General features: G+C 39.4%; 1 protein-coding gene across 1 annotated transcript in view; it reads left to right on the top strand.

The window, feature by feature from the left end:
- clmna (calmin a) overlaps window positions 1–19,349 on the top strand; it is a 39,534-nt gene extending 20,185 nt beyond the window's left edge. Inside the window, exons 2-13 of the mRNA XM_029494629.1 lie at window positions 1,577–1,638; window positions 5,198–5,293; window positions 5,416–5,499; window positions 5,581–5,673; window positions 7,224–7,420; window positions 8,207–8,400; window positions 10,042–10,124; window positions 10,232–12,271; window positions 13,704–13,882; window positions 16,050–16,140; window positions 16,244–16,293; window positions 16,656–19,349. Coding sequence (XP_029350489.1) covers window positions 1,577–1,638; window positions 5,198–5,293; window positions 5,416–5,499; window positions 5,581–5,673; window positions 7,224–7,420; window positions 8,207–8,400; window positions 10,042–10,124; window positions 10,232–12,271; window positions 13,704–13,882; window positions 16,050–16,140; window positions 16,244–16,293; window positions 16,656–16,779 — 3,293 coding nt within the window. The 3' untranslated portion in view covers window positions 16,780–19,349. The remainder of the gene's footprint in view (window positions 1–1,576; window positions 1,639–5,197; window positions 5,294–5,415; window positions 5,500–5,580; window positions 5,674–7,223; window positions 7,421–8,206; window positions 8,401–10,041; window positions 10,125–10,231; window positions 12,272–13,703; window positions 13,883–16,049; window positions 16,141–16,243; window positions 16,294–16,655) is intronic.
- The last annotated feature ends 3,189 nt before the right edge of the window (window positions 19,350–22,538 follow it).

Genomic DNA, 22,538 nt, shown 5'->3' with positions numbered 1-22,538 from the left:
TTTTCTTTATGTTTTCTCTCCTCCCTTCCGTTTCTGCTTCCTCCCTGTGTCTCTGACAAAGATTCATGCATTAAAGCCTGAGCTACGCCTCCTGAATACCAACCAAACTCCAACTTGCATTCTCTGAGAACAGAAAGAAATTCTCTGTTTGTAAAGCCATCCATCTGACAGGGCACAGCGAGAAGTCAGTGTCCCTGTACACCGACCTTATAGTAATAGTAACAAATAATAATATTTTCAACTCCAGCACCTGCATATTTTTGCTATGATGCAGGGCTACCTATCCCATCAGCCCTCAGAGGAGCACTGGATGAAATGGTCAAAATCTCTACATTTGCCACAGTTAGTCCCCACTTCTCCAGTCAGCCGCACTGGACATAAGGATGAATAACAGCTGACTTTGCTACCATGGTAACCACTCCAGAGCTCCTCCCGCCCTGTCTGTACTTGCCATTCTCCCAATACATCTGCTCTGTGTGCTGTGGTGCAGCTCAGTCAGTCTGGATGGAGCAGATTTCAGTTCCTCCAGATCCAAGGAATCCGCAACAGTCAGCAGGCTGTAGCCGACTCCCTTATTCATCACTAGAGGATAACATCAGTTATATAATTTTGAACCATTTCAGTTAGTATGCCATCCATCCATCCATCCAGTGGGAGGTGCCCAGAAGGACTCCTCACCAGATACCTGAACTATATAAACTGGCTCCTCCCAACATGGTGGACCAGCAGCTCTACTCTGAGCTTCCTCTAGGTGTCAGCCCAAAGGTGAAGGGAAAAACTTCAATTACCTATATCCGTCCAGGGGAGCTACAGCCAATCCCAGATGGTATTGGGTTATGGTGGGGTCAGTCCACCATCTATAACAGGGTCAACATATAGAGACAAATATTCATTCACACTCACACTCAGCCAAATTAGTCACAAATTAACCAAACTCTTGTGTGTTTGGACCGTGGGAGGAAGCTGGAGGACCTGGAGGGAAGCTATGACATATGGAGAACATGAAACGCTACCCAGAAAAGTCCTCGGCCTGGGGTTGAACCCAAAGCCTTCTTGCTTTGCTGCCTCTTATGGCACATACAGGTTTAAATTTTTCATCCCCACTGTAGAAGGAACAGAGGGAGACATATATAGCCTGATTGAATTTTACACTTGGACTTATATACTCCTGTTTTACATTAGCATGGACAAATATTGCAGGCAGAAAAGACGGTGCCTGCCCCTGCCTTTGGCCACACCATTGGAGTGAAATTTGCCAAGTGAATTTCTGTGCCCTGTAAAGGAGTAAGTGGAACCACCTGTGAGGGTGACCAGGGTGTACTTTTGCTAAAAATATCAAATCACAGTGTTCAGATGTTTCTTTTTCTTTCTTTTTTTTTTATCCTCAAAGTCCGATTGTTGACTTGTCTCAGCCTGGATTATTCCGACAGCATGTCTCATCTCAGGAGTAATGTGTCTGCCTGTGTCTCTTCAAGTGCGTGTCTTAGTTGTGCTGATGGGCCTTTCTGATGAGAAGATTTAAACTTATTCTTACTCTAGTCCTGACTCAGTTTCCCTTCTCTTCTTCTTGTTTCAGTTGAAAGAGAGGTGGTTCAGAAGAGGACCTTCACCCGCTGGATGAACCTGCATTTAGAAAAGGTTTGTTGATCCCTTCATGAAGAGACACACTAAGGAGAAACCGTAATCAATGTCTCTACACTCAGTTATTACTCAGCCGCTGCCTGAGCCGTAATTCACCGCCTGGGTCGAGCAAGAGAATTTCTTTTATTGGCCTCTCCACCCAAAGCACAGAATGGCTCCAGCTTCACCACACTCTGTCTCATGAAACTGAAATCACTCCATTGTCACTGTGGGTCTCACTGCAGTTCAGACGTGATGTAGGCTATATAACAACAGCTGCAGCATCACTAAATTATACATGTGGTGGTGTGGCTCTGCCTCTGTGCAGCATTAAAGTTTCAGACACTGTAAAGGGTTCTTCTGACAGTGGTGTTACAGGTGTACACCACCATAATGCTGTGTATGAGCGTGTGTGTGTATATATGTATTTTTTTTGGGGGGGAGTGGAGTCCAGTTAGTCAGATAACCGAATAATAGAGATAAATAACTATGAAATGAAGAATGTAGACACAAAAATAAAAATATGACTCATAAATTTTTTCGATTTGACTCTCTATATCTATTTTCATGCTAAATATGATTAATTTAATTTAGTCTGTGATTGGTGGTGATTAACAGATAGTTCATCCAATCACCTTCCAAATATTCTTTGTTATTATTATTATTATTTTTTTTTACAGTGTCTGCCAACAGTGTCCAACTGAAATGGTTCTGTATAACAAACTCTGCTCTAAACACAAGTTCTGTTCCCAGTCTCTCACCAGTGGTTTAGACCTCTAGTTGTTCTTATTTCTGCTTCACAGGCAGCTTTACAGGATTAGTTAAAAACAGGAAGTCAGCAAGTAAATATCTGTTAATGTAATGTGGGAACTTTAAGTAACTTAAAATACAGACAAATTAAGTGGGATTGGTTAGTTTTTTTTAAGAACAGTGGACAATTTGTGGAACCAAAGTTGCTAACTGCAGCAAAAAAAGAAAATCCAAAATCATTGGGAGGATAAGAGATACAAGATAAACTTCACAAAGCCAAACAGAAGTACAGGCCTTAACACAAGCATAGTACAACAGATGAAACAAATTTGGGTGGGGCAGACAATCAACAAGGAGGGAAACACAAGACAAAGCCAGGAATTGCTGTCAAAACAAAACAAAATCAAAAGCGCCCTTTTTCGGCTGCCAATGCAATAATGTTTTTTATTGTATCATTATTCTCACCCACACAGAGTAGAGAGGGTGAAGGCTGCTCACGGGGGAGTCAGAGTGAGTCAGGTCTGATGGGAGGAGTCAGAGAGCGTAGAGGCTAATCGGGGAGGGAAGACTGATCGGGGGAGGCAGGTTGAGTTGAAGCTGATTGGGGAGTCGGGGTGAGTGGAGGGTGATCGATGAGTGGAGCCTGATTGGGGGCAGTCAGGGTGAGTGGGGTCTGACTGGGGAGAGTCAGGGTGAGTTCAGTCTCATCATTTCTTCTGTTTTCTCTATCACAATGAGCCTCTTCTCTTACTCACTGTCTGGCCTGCCATCAAATCTCTGACCTAATAACAGACAATCCTGCATTTGTTTTCTGTTGTCTTGAAACCCCCCCCCCCCCCACTCCAACTGTTCAACAGGCTCAACAGTCTGAGTTGTTATGTCGTAATGTTGTAAGCCTGTAATGTTTTGTTGTGATAACATGGCTCATTTGGTACAAGCTGTGGGCGACTGACTGATTTTTAAAGATAACTCTGCATCTGATAGTTTATGCCCCTATCAGATGGAGGCTCAGCTTCACAGTGTGAACATTTCCATGTATGTCCTTACCAATTGTCCACCCACTGTGATGTCACCCATCGGAGTGTGAGCTGCAGCTTTGAAGGCTCCAGTTTGTAACTTGGCAGTCGGCCCTCTTGTTTACAGAAACCAGAAGGAACCATGTTTGCAGGTGAAGATGAATACCTCATCACTGTATCTGAGCTCAGAGTGCGACCCTTTCTTTTTGGTTTGATGAAGGGGAGAGCTTCTCAGTGCTTGTAAAAATGTTGGAATAAGACACAGGGAGTGTTTGACCGGCATGTGGCGTTGGTCTCATATTCACAAATCTATTACTGATATTAACGATTCATGAGCTTGTTTGTTGAATACCCATACTCAAATTTATTTTCTTTCACTTAAAGTATTCTTCTTGTCAAATTTAAATGTACGAATTTCAAAATAGATGTTGAACTGAATTCTTTCATACATTTATCCTGCATTTGTGGCAGTAACCACTCAATATATATCAATAAAATATATATATATTGTAGTCATGCACAAGGGATTCACGGGGAATTCTGAGTGTACTAGCGCCATTAAGTTGCTCACTAGCTCCGGCATTGCACTGCCATGTCCTATTGAGTAGTTGCTAAACATATGGTATCATGTGTTTCCGAATTTTCTGCGCAGCTCAGTGTCTCTATTCTGCTTTATTTAAAACACATGTATGACATCATGACCCCACCAGCAGCAGTCTCTCTTGTTCCTCTGCTGCTGTTTTAGCACATGAGCAACTAAAGATATCTTTTCTCTCCCCAGTGGTCAGTGGACTCCATGTATGTGGTCAAATGGAGCTGTAATGTTCATCATTACAGGATGAACTATGAGCACCAGACACATCAGAGGAGCAACTTGTTTAAAATCTAACTACAGCAATGTCTGTGGTCTCATTTACGAACACACACACACATATGTGTCTGGAAGCTGTTTGGTTACCTCAAGTAAATCAAAGGAAGAATAATGCCTGCAGTCTAGTCATAACAACAGAAGTTTCGTTGACACCCTCCAACTGAAATACACATGAGTCAGAGACAAGACAGAAGTGATGTAACTTTGTTATAGTCTGGTACGATATAAATAAATTTGGTTGGATTTGATTTTAAATCTGGTCATTTTCTCAGGGTCCCATTCACACTGTTTTTTCTCACTCACACTAGTCTTTTCATTCAATGAAGATTTGGTATATGAACGTGTGGCGACATAGTAGCTGTGGTTCAGTGACTCTGATGCTCCTTGACTGCATTTACATACTGAATAGTCACTTAAGCTTCCCCCCAGCTGCCCCCAGTGTTTTCAAATGCTGTATTTGAAGACTGCATCCTTTTAAGCAAGAAGGTTTTGGTTTCATACCCTGTGTGGAGTTTGCATGTCACCTCTATATATGTTCCCTCCACATTCTCCAGCTTCCTCCCAGGTTAATTGATGACTCTAAATTGACCTCAGGTCTGAGTGTGAATGGTTGTTTGTTATGTTGGTCTTGCAATAGAATGGCTATCTGTCCAAGGCTGAGTGGATGTGAAATGCCTCTTTCTGTTGTCCAATGTACTTTCTTCTATCAGCTGCAATTAATCTTGGGATAGTTTGGGGTTTCAGCTCATTTGTTTAACAGTAGAGGTGTTTAAATCAACGGCCTTTAAACCAGTTTATGTAAAAAAAGCAAAGGTGAGTATGGGCACAGCTGGTGATGCAAACAAAAAATCGTCCACAGATCTAGTTTCCATTTTTTAAGCTTTGATTTTCTCACCTCTATCCTCTCTCCTTTGCTTCATTCTCTTCTTCTCACCTTTAGTGTGACCCGCCCATTGAGGTCCATGACCTTTTCCAAGACATTCAGGATGGACGCATCCTCATGGCGCTGCTGGAGGAGCTCTCCGGCTGCAAACTGGTCAGTTGCTTTACTCTTTTTCTTCTTCTTCTTTTTTTTTTTTTTTTTCAACGGAAGCTCTCTGGGTGCAGCAGTATTCATGTACTTTCATTATGTTTTTCTTATTCTGAATCATCCTCCAGCTTCACGGATTCAAGAAGTCCTCCCATCGTATTTTCAGACTCAACAACATTGCCAAGGTCCTTTCATTCCTGGAGGAGAGAAATGTGAGTACCAAGCAGCCAATCAGCTGCTGCTGTGCCCCGTTATTGGCCGCACTGTTCACATTTTGAAATGCGCGTCCTCAGGTGAAGCTGGTTAGTATTGATGCAGCCGATGTTGCTGATGGAAACTCCTCGATCATCCTGGGCCTCATCTGGAACATCATCCTCTTCTTCCAGGTAAAATCTACTCCTCTTCAACGCTATTTGATATGTCCTCTTATTTGAAAACCAGTTTGTCCCCTCTCGTTTAATTCCATCTTCTCCTCTCTTCCTGTGCCTTTCATGTCACTTAAAATGAGGCAGAGTTTAAGAATGAAGTGTCTGCTTCATGGCCTGTGCACTTTCCATTAATAAAAGCCCATTAAAGTGAAGCTTGCTGGTTAGTTTATGTAATGCTCATTGTTCACTGCTTTGGACAGACACCACAAACAAGTTGACACTGTCCTCTCATTGCTGAGAACAGGACCAGGTTTCCGGATGACTGGTGATGATCAGCAAGATGTACTGAGATTTAACAGAGCCAGGAAGCAATGACAAATTCTTATATTTTCCAGAACAGAAAGGCAGAACAGAAAAAAAAGGTTTGGCATCATGTTCCACGGGTAACTGTAATCATGTATATAAAAAACGACGTCGGCAGATGGAGAAAATCTGAGATGATAACTCACAGTGAGATCGGCTTTTTTACTTGTTACCGTCAAACCCCTTCATTTTTTTGAAAGTGCAAGAACAGTTTTGAACGACATGGTGGTACAGTGGTTAGCACTGTTGTCCTGGCACCAGAGACCGTTCTGTGTGGAGTTTTCTCTGGTCATGTGTGTTTTCCTTCCAGGTTCTTCCTCCCACAGTCCAAACACTTGCAGATTACAGATTACATGTTGGTTTGATTTTTAATGGTTATTTATCTCTCTGTTGTCTTTGATGGACTGGTGACCTGTCCAGAGTGACCCCCACCCATGTCCTTGATGCACCCTAGCTTCTGTGACCAGGGTGCACCCAGAAAAAGAATAGGTGTGATAACTGGTAGTCAAAGAAGATTGCAAAAGGCCATACCAGGTTCTTTATGGGACAGATCCTGCTCCAATACCAGACTTCTGTATTTATTTTTTTCGATTTATTAGAAGTTATTAATATACTTGTCTATCTTTAGCTTTGACTGGTTATGCACTGCTCTGTTGTTTAGTTTCATATAAAATTTCCCATAATTGATTGAAATAATACCAAAATTGCTAGATGACCAAGTGTCATGTCCAAATCGCAGGAGCAATTTTTATTATTATTATTTTTAGTTTTACATATTATTCAGACATAAGGGCTGAATGGAAATGTCATGTAAATGTAGATATTCCGTAATTGACATAATAGTGCTTATGCTCCAAATAAATATTTCTCCATCTCAAAGGCTGTTAATATATTGTCAACACCAGGGTTCAAAAGTCTGAGGCCCCTGAACCAGAACGGGAAGATTGAATACTTTTTAAATCAATATATGTGTGTTGTTGTAATGAATGTACTGTATGTGGGCATTACATATAATCCTGTGTAGAAATGCATCATATATATTTTTAACACATATGTCCACATTTGACTATGGTATTTAACATACGCTTTAAATCCATTTATTCATAGATCCAGGATCTCTGTGTGACACAGTGGTGAACATTATGTATTCAGTCTTTCTGACTCAGCCTTTTACCTATTAATTGCCAGCTTTCTATTCTCTCCAGATCAAGGAGCTAACTGGGAATATCAGAAGCCAGTTTCCTTCCTGCTCCAGTCTTTCGTCCATCCCCACCAGCTCTGACTCTGATGCGTCATACTGCAGCACGCCGTCAGATGAGAGGCAGTCGGCATCCACAGCAATGCGAGAACACAGCAAAGCCATCAAGAAGCTACTCCAATGGGTACAGAAGCGAACACGGAAGTGAGTGGTCTGAAATTTCTTTTTTTTTTTTTTTTTTACAGCTGCTCTGCCAGTTCTCACATCATGGTCACAACTCTTGAGTAATCAGTTTTCCAACAATTTTAAATGATGACCAAATGCTCAAGACAGTCACACAGGAGCAGGATCTATGAGTGTCTCCCCAAACTGACGCTATATGCAATTAATGCACTTGGCCCAGTGAGAACTTCATGAATTATTGAAAACCTCTGATATAACATTGTGATCCTCAGGAACCCAAGCAGTGTAGCAGAATGATTTCAGTGTTTTCTCAACCATAAATAGCTGCATAAATCATCTTCTGGCAGGCTGTATGTATATAATATATATATAATGTTATTGCACACCACACACCCACACACACACACATGTATGTATGTATACATACATATATATATATATATATATATATATATATATATATATATATATATATATATATATATAAATATAAATATTGTGTCGGTGTTGCAGCATTGTCCAAAGCTCTCTCAACCAGATGGTCTGGTGCTGTGTCCAGGTCCAGGTCCAACACTTATTAATCAACTGTTTCTTGGCCATCTCTCCCATTTGTGAGTGTGATTCTATTGTGACTGTGTTCTGTCAACAGTCAGAAAAACAACAGAACAGAAAAAAACCATCCCATCCATAACCATTCATTTACATAACAAGATTGAATTTTACATATTTTACAGGGGTGAAAATTAAAGAGGATATCATGACTGAGCAATTCACGTCCATTCTCAGAGAAGTTTTTTTTTTTCACAGGTATGGTGTAGCAGTTCAGGACTTTGGGAAGAGTTGGACAAGTGGTCTGGCCTTCCTGGCTGTCATCAAATCCATTGACGCCAGCCTGGTAGACATGAGGAAGGCCCTGCTGAGAAGTGCCAGGGAGAATCTGGAGGATGCCTTCAGGATAGCTCATTACAGCCTTGGTATTCCCCGCCTCCTGGAGCCTGAGGGTAAGAAGAATATAACGATTTAATCTGGTTTATATTTTAAACTGCAGTCCCGTCAGGTAGACCCTATGGAAATGAATGACTTATCCAACATAAAGGAGGAAGGGTCAGGGTTGGATCCTCCTTTCACAATTTATACAAAATTTAAGCAAGTGCTCCATTTATCAGACCTTCAAGTCAAGGGTTTCAAAATAGGTGTGAATGATTAGAGCCTCATGCGTACAGTGTTCTCTTTGGTAATGTGTTGCGTACAGCCATGCAAGGACAAATGTATAAATTATACCTTTAATTCTAGTTTGCCAACTAATAATCAGTTGAGAATACTGAAGGCATTAAATGGGTGTGCTGAGGATCATCACTGCTCAATTCAAGCAGAACGTGTTGTTATAGACTGGATTGGGTAGATTACATAGATTTGTCAGATCCACATTCATCTCAGACATAATAAAACAAAAACTTTTTTTTTTCAAGATTCGTAAACTGCTAATGCCTATTGATTCTCCACCTGTCTTTAGTAAATTCAAAGTAGTAACAACAGAAGTAGTTTTTTTTTTTTTTTTTTTACCCATACCCAACTGGAGAACAGTTCAACCAATAATATTATGCCAACTGTTATGTCAAATCATGTGCAACATAGCAATGTCTTTTTTTCTTTTATGGAAGCAATGTGGTGGAAATGTTATGGTTTGGAGCTTTTTTTTTTTTTTTTTTACAGAATTCTGCATCATATCAAAGAAAGTTGAAATGGATGTGGTCAGAAATCCTATAGACACTGATAGAAAGTAATTTCTGTCCAAGGGTTAATACTGGCTTCTGTGGCCAAAATTGCACTAACTTCTCCCCCAGAGGAATATTACATCAATTGATCAGTATGGTGAAATAGTACTGCATCAAAGAGGTTTAAATGTTTGTCTGTTCAAATCTGATGAAAGCATCAAGCGGGGTCTTCCCCTAATGTTTCAAGATTAATATAAAAAGTGAAAGGGTGTGTCTGTGCTACAGAAATTTGTTGAAGAAAGTTTTAATCTGGACCCCCTCAAAAGGTCTTCATCGGTAGATAATTTGCTCAACCATAATTTGCTTAACCTGGTCATTCTATCAAGTTACAATTTTTGAATGTGTACCATCGGGCAATATTTGGAAAGACTATAAAGTTTGACGCACTTCATTACTCTCTGCTCACGTGATGTGTGTAACTGTTCAGACACTGTCTCATTTTCAAAGGGAAAGCTGATGATTAATGTAGTTTCCAGATGATTCTTATTCCTACACTTTGAATTATATCTGGTTATCTGACATTAGACATTAGACTCAACAGTATAAAAGATTACAACAGGATGTGCAGTGGATTACTCTGTCTTTCTGTGTTTAACTTTGTACTGATGTGCCCTTTTTGTTGTGACGGAGTTCAGATCAGACTTGTTATGTTTTTGAAGTGTTTCAGAAATGAACCAGGCCCACACCACTCCTAATACTACCATTTCTTTTGAAGAGGAGAGACTCTTGATCAAACCTACATGTCAAATTGCTAACATATTAGCGTAATTGAATGCAAGTCTGAGCTAGTTTAATGACTGTGAGAAGACCTGATCTGGGAATCTTTATGTAAAATACCAATGCGGTGATTTTTCTTTATTTGTCCAGATGTGACTATCAACCCACCAGATGAACAATCCATCATAACATATGTGTCACAGTTCTTGGAGCACTTCCCTGGCATAGAAGAAGTAAGAATCCCCACTTACAGATTATGAGTGATGTTTATCTAATACTGGATTTTCAAAAATTTTTGATCACTGATTAATTTCTACCACCTTCTTTGTTTCTGATATAGCCGGAGGAGCCCTGCCACCTGATTGAACGAAGCATCTCTATGGGCCGACTGAACTTCCGCGAGATTGACTCTGACCACATGAGGAATGGCACTCACCGAAGCAGAGTAAAGGAGAGGTCATACCTATTCCAGAGAGAGTACACCAAACCTGCACCCAAAATCTTAATTTCATCTGTGTCTGAGGACAGTAGTGCCAGGTCACCCCCATTTAGGCCAACTACAGCTCGTTCGTGGTCCATTGAAGACTTTCTCGCAGATTCTCCGCACATGGAAGACCTCTCCACCTGTGTGGTTGAACACTCCAAGGAACCTGACAGTGAAGTCTTAAATAATTCAACCTCTAACTCCCCACAACTGTTTTACACTCACTCACCCACAGAGTCCTCACTTCCTGAAGGTGTAAATACTGATTCAGTAATTGGCGACTCAGCAATCAGTTCACCAGACTCCTGGATGGAAAGCGAGTTTGGGGTGTTGCCAGAGAAGTTCTGTGAGAGTCAAAGTGACGGTTCTTTGTGTGACAGTGGAACAGCCTGGGATGTCTATCGGGCCACCCCAGTGGAGGTGACTCCCTTTGATGAAGGATTTGTTCCGTCCATAGAAGAAAAAGCACATGATGAGCGGTTGATTGCTGAATCATATAAGGATGAAGGAATTTATTCACTGGAGAGACCACATGAACAACTCCAAGAACATCTTGAGAAAACCCAAGAGGGAGTGCCAAAACAGAGAGAGGACAACACTGATAACAACCAGGACGCAAAAAAAGAACATTTCGTTGATGCAGAAGTCCTGGCCAACTCTGGTGCTCACCTTGAAGTGGATGAAACTGCTAAGTCCAACACTGAACTGCCATTCCCTGACTCATCTGAAGAACTTTTGAAACAAGTCAGTGAAGAATCTACAGAATCAGCATCCTTACAGGAAAATGTGGACACCACTGGGGATGCACAGGACCACAAAGGACAAACTGATGATCAAACCAGAAGTCTGGATGAGAGAAATAATTCTCAGGCTTCAATCGAAACTGAATGTCTAAAAGTTTCTCCTGTAGAGGGGAGAAAAGAAGGTGTTACAGGAATGCAAAATGAAGGAGTTCTGAAAGACCCCCCAAGTGTTGAAGAAAGCACTAGCACAGAGACTGACACAGCTTTTGCAAACACAGACCCAACCAAACAAGAAAGTGCATCAAGCATTCCTCTGATCTTCATTTCCAGTCAGCAAGAGGAACAAAATGAAAAGGGAGCATGTGATCCAGAAAAACCAGCTGATTCTGGGGATGAAGAGCGACACCAGCCAGAGGCAACAGAACTTAATGGAACTGAAGCAAATGCCAACACCCCTCAAACTCCAGATGAACTGAGTAGTGGATCCAACGATGTTGATGTTACAAAACCTGTTGAGATTGATTCTGGCCCAATATCAGAGCAAGTTTCAGAGCTAATAATGGGCAAAGGAAATGGGCATTTGGAGGAAATGGATGAACACAACAACAGGGGGTCTCAAAATGTAGAGATATGTGATCTAGTACATGACATGGAAATGAGTGAAGTCAAGCATGAGAGTGAGTTTGCTGAGAACAGCTCTCAGAACATTAAGGACGTCATTACTGAGACTACTAGAGATGAGGAATCTCAGCCTGTTAGTCCTGACCAGGATATAGTGGTTGATAGTGAGAAAATCAGCACACAAGAAAACACACTAGACTCAGAGCTGGATGGTAAGATTGGGATTTTGTGTGGTGAACCAGTAAGTGCGTCCCGAAACATGGACTTGTTTTATCCAGAGTTTGATCGAAGTTCTCCTGCCGAGGACCTGGTTGGTGACCCTATTGAACCCATGGATCTTTTCTACCCAGACAAAGAGGAGCTGATATTGACAGAGCTGCCTGATACTGAAATGCAGAGTTGGCCATCTGTTTTGAGTGTATCAGCTCTGCAACCAGCACCAGCTTCAGAGATTATACCAGATGACCAGCTCCTCAACCTGCTGGATGAAGACTTCTTTAATGGAGAAGATTTGATCCAAGACGATGACAAGGTAAAGTCCTTTCACCAGTGACTCTGTAGAAACCAACCTTTTCAATATCAGATCACTTTGAAGTATAAGTTTATTCTCAGTGTAGTTTTAGGGCATTTTTAGGCATTTTCTTTGGTCAAGCACATGGCATGGCTCCAGCTATATCGACCTATCAGACCAGTTATCCACCATTTTGTTCTAGAATTAAATGCATTGAATGGATGGGCATAAAATGTTCATCATCAGAGATTAAAAGCTAAAATATTGTTTCCCTTTTGCAACCATGAGGGCTATGTTTGTGGGTTTGAATGAAATATCTTGATGAACCTTTGGACTGATTTCCAAGATATTTAGATGAATTTGATGATTTAGATGAATCCTTCGATTTTCCACCTGCCCAACATCTACCACCATATTTGAAACTTCAGTTTGCCTTGTAATGGTCTCTTATCAAGTATGAACAAAAGTTATGATGCAGCCATACAGCTCCCAGATTTTACATTTTGTGTGCAATAATGCTTTATCTTATATGAAGTAGCTAATATTTGGTAACACAATGAACTAATGAGGCAAAAATGTTACACTTGACCCACAAAACAGAAAAAGAGGACGCATCTCCATTTCAAAATTCTGAAAAGAATTGTAAATAATGATTAAATGCAATCATGAATTAGGCCAGGAGAAGTATCAGTTCTTTTAGTAGAAAGCAGGTGATGTCATAGAGAACGCCACAGTTTCACTGCTTTTGATTGTGTGTGCATGTGTGTGTCTGTTTTTGAATGTGTGTAGGCCCAACTGCCCAAACAGGACCATGAAGCTATGTGACATTTCACACTTCCACAATATCACACCTAACAACAGATGACCCAGTGTTATTCATTAACCAAAGGCACATCATCTGTTCCACAGCTTGGGCCACTCAGTGCAATGAGCTTGAACTCTTTTCTCTGTCATTATGAATCATTTAGTAGATGAACCAAAGAAAGTCATAGTTAAACGAAGAGTGAATACTCTAACTGCTAACTGCTAACTTTAACGAGCCCCTTTTATACACCTTAAAAAAACAGTGAGAAGTTCCACAATTCCATTGCCACCATTGCTCCTCAAGAAGCACGAATCAGCTCAGCAAAATTAATGAAACAGATTAAAGATGTAAAAATGGAAAGTGTTCATCCCTCAAGGAATGTGAATCAGGATTTTCTTTTTAAATATTGTGGTGTTTAGTCTGAAGGTGGAGCTAGAGCAAAGGTAGCGGTAGGAACATTGGGATGCATCCTCTGGGGAGCATGAATACCTACAATAATATAACATGGAATGCCTTTTCAACATCTGTTGCAGAGCTTCAGCTGTTAAAATGTCTTTAGATAGTCTCATCTTTTTTTTTTTTGGTTTTCTCGTAAACACAACTGAGCTGCTAAAAGAATTCTCTCTCTTTGTTTCTTGCACTTGATAGACAATCACTCAGACCAACCAGAAAACTGACAAAGCATCTGAATCCCAGGAGCAGTGTGTGGTTCCTGGGGAGAAAACAGGAGGACTCGGGGGTGAAGATGATCCAGCAGATGGCAACAGCATGGGTGGGACTGAACATCAGAGACCAGGCTCTGCCAGGGAAAACACAGAGCCTGTGAGGTAGGTTTTCTATTCTTAGTTCGCTCCCTGGTACACTGAGAAACATACTTTACTCTGGGGGAAACCAGTGTTATGGCAATGGAGGAGACTGCTGTGACCCGTCCTCTCTCAGTTTGCATGAATATTTCCTTAAAAGTACTGAAGAAAGTCTCTGTAGGTTGGTGGTGGAAATGAAGACAGGCCTTATTAGGGGCTTAAAGAAAAGGACGAGGATTGCAGAAATTAAAATGGTTGGATTAATTATTGCAAGATAGCTTGATGCTGTTCATGCCCAACAGCGGAATATTATGCTTTGTGTTTTACAGAAATGCACAAGTGTTTACTCTCTGTTCTGTACTCTCTGTTCTCTTCATGAATTGATTTTCATTCACTGAGTCTTTTCCCTTCTGAGATTCAAAGGCAATGATGTAGATATGAGAATGCATATATTGGTGAGAAGATACTTGCATGTGGCACCATGAAGTCAATGATAATAGCAATTTGCATAGCCCAAGCTATTAGCCCTTATCCTCTAATGCTTCATTGAATTTATCTATGATTTATTTCCTCAGTGTTTTGCAAAGCCACCCAAGGAAATAAAGAAATCTAAATAAATCTCAAAATAAATGAAAAATATTGACGACACTTTTAGATTTTGCGACTGTGTAACACTATTCACCCTTTTTCATAAGCAGAGTTTGTTTAATTGCCAAATTTGGGTCCATAAGGCAGTGCTACACTTCTGGGTCTAGCCAGCTTTGTTGTGTCCAAATACAAATGTTCAAAGCTATTTATTTGGAATACCAGGCTCATCTGTTCAACAGTCCTTATTTTAGAAGTTTACTAGTTGACACTAGTCAGAAGAAATTCATTGATTCAGTGTTAGAAAATCTTATCTGATAGAACAATGTTGTATTTCGGTACAACAGTCCAAGTAGCTGCTCAGATTGTTTGTTAATCCCAATGGTTAGTGGCTGCAATAAACACAGAGGTTCTTATACCTCTGAAATACCCACCGTCCTCTACCTGCTCAGCACACGTTTCAGTTAGTTACTGACTAACCTAAACCTGCAGGTCTTTAGCTGTTGGGAGGAAGCTGGAGAATCAGGTACTGTAAAGAAAGGCCTTGGGTATGGGGTTGAAACCCAGACTCTTCCCCCCGTAAAGTGATACTGCCAATTGTTGTACTGCCAATACTACTACCGTATTTTTCGCACTATAAGGCGCACTTAAAATTCTTCAATTTTCTCAAAAATTGACAGTGTGCCTTATGTATTGATTCTTCTTGTGCTTACTAACCTCAAACCAATTTTGTGTGGTACACTGCGCTCAAAAATCTGTCAAAATGTTTTAGTGCGACTTTGGTAAGCGATGAAGCCACTCCGCCTGATGGATGGAGCATTCCCAGCTAACACAGATACGTTGTATTAACGTTGGTCCTTGGTTGGATATGGGTTGCAACATCAGACAACGTTAGGTAACTAATTATGTAGTGCTGGCAAGCAACCATCATCCAACATTTAGTCAGTGTTACCTTACTATAATTAGACGTCAAGCCAACGTTAGGTTTTTAAACCCAATTTTCGATTCCATATCATTATCCAATTATAATCAAATGTTGGGATACAACGTTGTTCCAACGTCACACTAACTTCAGGAGTTTGCTATCGCTGGCAGCAATAAACCAATCCGAGAACAGAACGCAGTACGCTTACCTCCGCCACTTTTTGTAATACTACCGCTATTACTGTGCTTCAAAAAAAATTACTGTACATTTGTGTGTATGAAATTGAAATCACCCAGCTGTTAAACTCAGACACTGAATATGAGGAATTTGATGGATTTGTGGAAGACTAATGATTTAAAATTGTATTTGTATTTTTCCGTATTTGTCACAATTGAACAATATTCTGAGTTATTGTGAATGAGTTGAATAAGGTTCGAGTCAACTGACTGTATAACCCGGTGCGCCTTATGGCCCGCAAAATATGGTAAATTCCAGCAGGAATGATGAGAAATTATTGTTTTGGTGCAGGAGACAGAGATGTTAGTTTAGAGAAATTAGCATTTGGTTTCATACTTTATTTGTGAACTGAAGATTTCTAGACACTCCAAGGCTTTTTCTACTGGATTTCCTGGACCAGTTCTCTCCTGTTAAGCCCAGATCTAATGGATTATGTCCTTTCAGGAATACCACTCAAAGTCCCAGCAAAGAAGATGAAAGTCAGATCCCTCCAGTTCTCCGTCACAGGAAGGGGGCTCACCTCACTGAGATTGTGGTTAGTGTGACACACGATTTCTCCATGGAGATATTACTATCCATGGATAAATGACACATACTGCTGCAGTGCACTGAGTCTATGTCTGGTTCTCCATTTACAGGACAGGGCAGCTGAGCCTGCAGCCATCAGAAAAGCTGACAGTGATTTTTGGTAAGACTGGTTGCATTACACAGTTCAGTCCTTTGCATACACCCGATTCCCTGCAGGAGCTTTCCCACTGGGGCCAGGTGTTACAGCTGGTTTCAGTATCCAGACCTCCAACTGGTTTCCAGTAAATCTGAGATAGAAGAACAGCTGAGGTTAATTTTACAGTATAGAGAGGCTTTGATGGTCTGTTGGGACTGATTGGTAAAAACAGCCTACCAAGGACAATGTCCCTAAAGTGGGACACAACACACAACTCTAATGCTAATATTAAGTTGAAATAAGACTCTATACGACTAATGACAAGAATCAGGCAGCTTGTGTTCATAAACTTTTTTGTGTCTCCTATGATCTGTGTGTTTGTGTAGGTTGACTGAAAGCTGGGAACTATATCTACTGCTGCTGCTGTGGCTGCTGCTCTACTGTTTTTGGCTGCTGCCACAGATGGACCTGAAGACACTGCCTAACCTGCTGCTGAACCTTGACCACTGAACACACATTCTCTCTCACACACACACACACACCTAAAAAAAAAAAAAACACAAACAAAACACAAACACACAGCAGGTAAAATAAGGATTGAACACATCACCATTTTTCTTTTCAATACATTTCTAAAGGTGCTACTGACATTAAATTTTCACCAGATGTCGGTAACAACCCATGCAAAGAAGTCAAACCTTAGATGGCCATGGAATGACACTGGAAAGAAGTATTGAACACACTTAAATTTATTTAATACTTAGTAGAAAAGCCTTTGTTGGAGAAACTAGTTGCATGCATTGCTCAGGTGTGAAGGCTTGATTTCCTTGCATGTGGGGTTTGCATTGGTTGTTACCGACATCTGGTGAAAATTTCATGTCAGTAGCACCTTTAGGAATATATTTACTGAGAAAAATGGTGATGTGTTGAATACTTATTTTACCTGCTGTATATATAGCTCAACTGCCACTTATCTCTGATGTATTTCTCAAACTCCTACAGCTTTTCCCCAAGTCTGCTCTTTAGCTTTCAGTGTGGCTTAATGTGACAGAGGTGATCTGTGTGAGTTGTGTGACGGAGGATAAAGTCCATCAATGGGAGGCGAGATATATGGGAAAATGAGTCACAATGCTTTAAGAATGAAAAAAGAATTAGGAAGAAAATTTCAAATCTTACAAGATAAAAATTTCCCTAAAAAGTAATGAATAAAACTCAAATTTCAAGACTAAAGTTGTAGTATTTTTTTAAAATACGAAAAAGTATCAAAAAATAATTTTATGGCAAATTAAAAATAAGGCATAGAATTTCATAAAAATGTAAAAAAATGCAATGTTGTAAAAGTCAAATAGTAGTTGTATATCTAAGAAAAAGCCATATTTCAGAAACGAACACAATAAAAAAAAGTATTTAACTTTAAAATGACATCATTATATTTCATCAAAATAAAAATAAGATTTGAATAAAATATTATGAGAAAACATATTTTTAGGATAAAGTCATGTTATTTTGTGAAATAATAAAAAAAAAACACCTTTTTGAACTAATTATATTGAATTATATTGCTCATGTTTGTATTGTAATTTGAGAATAATTTTGTGAGGTAGAAAAATCTTTCTCAAATTACTTTTATTCCCTCATGACTTTATTTGTTGAACTTTTTCTTATCCCTCAAAGCTCATAACAGTTGCCCCAGCTACTCTACCGCAACTCTCTCCCTGTTTTAAAGACACTGTTCAAGTTTGAGGTTTATCGCTGTGCAAAGCAGAAGAACAAGGTAAAACGTTTGAAGACAATATGGCTGTACAGTACACTCTGATCTGTATATAGAGATATATGCTATGGATATATGTATGCACAGTTGAGTCTGAATAGCCTTTTAACCCAGATGAAGAATTTAAAAGAAATGATTGCTTCAGGATGATGATTTAAAAAAATGTTTGTGTCAGTTAAGCAGGAAAATCAAATATATATACATATATATATATATATATATATATATATAAAACACAAAAACGCACACACATACAAACACATACACACACACCACCAGTCTAAGTTTTAGAACACCTCAATTATTCCAGTTCATTAAGTTTACAGAATTCAGTCAGTCAATGTTAATGAAATCATGTAATAATTTTGTTGAAAAAGATTTCAGCAGGTGAACTCCCCATTGATTTTCTACATTAGAAATGTTGTTTGGAAAGTTTGTCACCTTTTGCTTTTTGCTCAATATGTCCCGAATCATTTACATTTGGTTCACGTCTGGTTCAGTTTATCTAACATTGTGCTGGAGAAAATATTTACATTCGGTTTCACAGTTTCTTTTACAGAAAGATCGAAGTTTCTGCTTTCTTGATTGTTGGAAGGACTGTTTCTCCAAAGTTTCATTCATTTGGTGACCGAAACCTTTTTCTGGAACTTATATTTGACTTCAATAACATTTAAGGTAATTTACTGGACCTAAGCTGCTGAAATGTCTATAAAACCTGGGAAAAAAAGGTTGGTTCTAAACTTCTTGACTGGTACTGTACATGTATATGAATACATATAAAGGACATACAGGGTGTCCATAAAGTCTTTTTAAAACTTCAACAAGTTTATCACAAACGCAAATAAAAGGACAAATATGTTGAAATTATTACAAAATGAGGAGTAGATATTGAAGTTTTTTGGGGTCATTTAATACACCTCTGCATGGGCACCATTAGTTGCACGAAGCACAATTGACAGTACTGGATTTCTTGCCATGTTCGCTGTAGCATAGTCTCATCAATGGTCGCTATGGCATCAGTGATCTAAGGGTAAGATCAGAGGGTCAGTCATTTCCCGTATCTTTGGTCGATACACAAAATCTTTAACTTAACATAGAAGAAAGAAGCTCAGGGGAGTGATATCTGGTGAACGTGGTGGCCAGGGAATTGGGCTATCCCTTCCAAGGGTTAGGATTAGGTTTAGTGTGAGGGCATTTACCACTACTTATTTCATCAACAGTACCTGAAATACACAAATTCAATGTGATTGACTAAGATATCTCATCAATTGCCTTTGTAATATTTAATATATATATATATATATATATATATATATATATATATATATATATATATATATATATATATATATATATATATATATATATATATAACTTTTTTTTATATATTTTTTTTTTTTTTTTTTTTTTTTTTTATACAGCGACTTAATGGACACCCTGTATTTTTCACATAGTGTACTATTGTTAAGACAACTCACCAGTATGAATGAAAGAAAGGCAGGGGGAGTTTTTTATTAAAAATCTCTTGAACTTTTGAAAGATACTCCAAACTGCCAAATATAGTTTTGAAAGTGCTCATACAGAAAGTACACAACTCACCACAGCCCAGTAATGAAAATGTTGTTTTTATCACGTAGTAAGTCTAGTATAACTCTTGTACTAAAGCTTCACCCATGCTCTCTTGTTGTTTACTAGCTGAGGCAGAACGTGCATTTGTAATATTTTATGGTTCATAAGATGTATGAATGGATTTTTAAGAGGTTTTATGACAAAGAAGTGTTTTATGTGACTGAGCTATGCTTGAGCTTGTCAATGGAAAGAGAATGCTTTACAATGATATATCTTTCTATGTGGTACTTTTGAACAACATCTATAATGAAGGATTATGACAAAGTGACAGTAAATATTCCTTATTTCATTATGGTCTCCATCAACAAGCACAGCTCTGCGTACACACCAGCTGACCACTTAGTGAATCTGTTTACTCTCCTACATCCACAGGGCTTGTGGGGGGGTTACAAACTGGGTCATCCCTAGTGCACAGTGCATCCTTTACATGCCTCATTTGTTTTTGTATTTGGATATGCTGCAGTTTATTCTTTGTGAACTAGAGATGTGTCCCAGTTCAATTTAAATTACTAACCACCTGCAGGATGGAGTACTGTATGTTACTGCTGTTTTTAAGAAATCAATGTCCTTCACTGTTTTGCACTAACCAACAAGTGCCAAAAAAAAACCAACAACAAAATTAAATCAAGACAGCACAAAAAAAAAAGATCCTACAACTTAAGAACTTTGACTTTGTAAGTTGGTTCCAGATAGAGGGCCGTGAGTTTTATATTCCATTTTTTTTTTTTTTTAGAAGTATGTGTATTATTTTTGCTGCACAGCCAGACAAACATACAAAAGTAGAACAACAGTGGGGAAAAAAAGAACAAGTGCATGCTATAACTGCAAAAGAAGCCTGATAAAATTGACTAACGTACAAGTGGAAAATTACATTACAGTAGAGGAATAAAAGGACATAGAATGCACTGCATGGTGTTTTAAATTGGACTTATCACATTCATTCTTGATGTCTTACACACTTACTCTATCTTCAGGTTAAAAGTTGTTGCCGTTTCTCCCAACTACAAATCATCTGTGGGTCCACAATCCCTGGCTCCTGCCATTCTTATGGCAGGGCCCATAAAAACCTCAACTCGGTCCAGACCAAGTCTGGACCCTCATTATAACAATATTTTCTAATGGCACTGTCCTCTTTTAGCTGGGTAAAAGTCCCTGTCACATTGCAACAACGATCAGGAATGAAGTATTCACTCAAGTATGTACTCAAGTATTTCAGTAAAAACCCATGCCTGTGGCTATAGTGTCATACAAGGAGCATTCTGCACAGCTGGGCATCACCAACACGCTTCCTGTGAAGTCAGACATAACTACACCACTGCGTTGCACCTTGGCGTAGTGGTTGTCGTCCCACAATAAGAGGGTTGTGGGTTCAGTTCCCAGCCTGGGTGCTTTCTGTGCAAAGTTTGCATGTTCTCCCCGTGTCTGTGTGGGTTTTCTCCCACTGTCCAAAGACCTGTGTGTCTAGGTTAACTGGTGACTGTAAATTGACCGCAGGTGTGAATGCGACCATGAGCGGTTGTTGGTTTCTGTCTGTCTCTGTGTGTTGGCCCTGTGATGGACTGGCGGCCTGTCCTGGGTGTATACCCCCCCTTGCCCATTGTTTATAGTAACAAAGTAGATGTACTTCGTTACACTCCTTAATTAGTTTTTTTTTTTTGAAGATTTGTACTTTACTTTTTTTAATCAGAACATTTACTTTTACTTTACTACATTTAAAAGTAAAAAAATATATACTTTAACTTATTTACTTTGACATTTTCCATCTCGTTCGTTACTCGTTACACATTAAAATAATCTAAGAATTATCTGTATGACGACGAGAGAGACACGGAAGACGGTACAGCTTCGGCAGAAGATGACGGTCATCCATGGTCAAACTTGGCAACAATGTTCAGCTACCTCGGGATGGGGGGGAAACTCCAACACCCAACGAATGAAGTGCATGTTGTGCCTTCCAAAGTGCAATGAGATAATGGCGTTTAAGAACTCTCCATCCAACCTTCAGAAACACACTGAGGTAAGTGAATTAAGTAACGTTAACCGCTGCCAATGTCATTTCATATGCCAGGAGGAGTGTAAATATGTGTGAAACATAGTTATAGCCAACATTTTGGCCTTTTCGTAAGCTAACAGGCAAGTTGCTAACGTGGTGGTTGCGGACAAGTATGGATATACCTAAGCGGCACACACAGTATTTTGTTAATGTTACACTTTATTCTAGATAATATCTTGCGCAAATTGTACTGCAGGAGTATCAGTAAAACAGGGTTAGCATCTTAACTTAGTCGAACGAAGCAGTTTTCCTCCCGCATGATACATTATACATGATGCATTCAATTTGTAATTTAATGTACACTTACATTTATGTTGTTTTATTGCTCATTTCATACATCAGTCTAATTTCGAATAATAGTTGAGCCAGTATCTAAGATGTGTAATTGTCAGTCTTTACTTTAACTTTAAATTTGTGTTTTTCTCCTTATCTATTCCCTGAATTTGTGAAAGTCACCAATCTGCAAGCTCACACTGCCTTGGTTATTTTCACAATTTGCCTCAACTTTCTTTCTATTTTATTTATTTATTTATTTTTTTTTTTGCTAATTTTGGCCTTTTGTTTCTGATAGTGTTGTTTGCCAATGTAATATTATTTATTCCTTTAGAATTATGGAAAAATGTCATAAATGTAATTAAATTTATCCAATAAAAATGTGCACATACCCTGACTGTACTAATGCTACTGCCACCCTCCCTGTGTTTCAGGGTTGGACTACATCAGGGGGCAGTTGGAGGATTCTTCCATTTCAGCAGATGCTGGATCTGGCTCATCTGATGAGGGAAACTTCTTCCACATCCTGAAAAGGTCCCATGA

This window comes from Echeneis naucrates, chromosome 22, assembly GCF_900963305.1.
Source record: "Echeneis naucrates chromosome 22, fEcheNa1.1, whole genome shotgun sequence".
Lineage (NCBI taxonomy): Eukaryota > Metazoa > Chordata > Actinopteri > Carangiformes > Echeneidae > Echeneis > Echeneis naucrates.
This window is presented reverse-complemented; position numbering and strand designations above follow the sequence as displayed.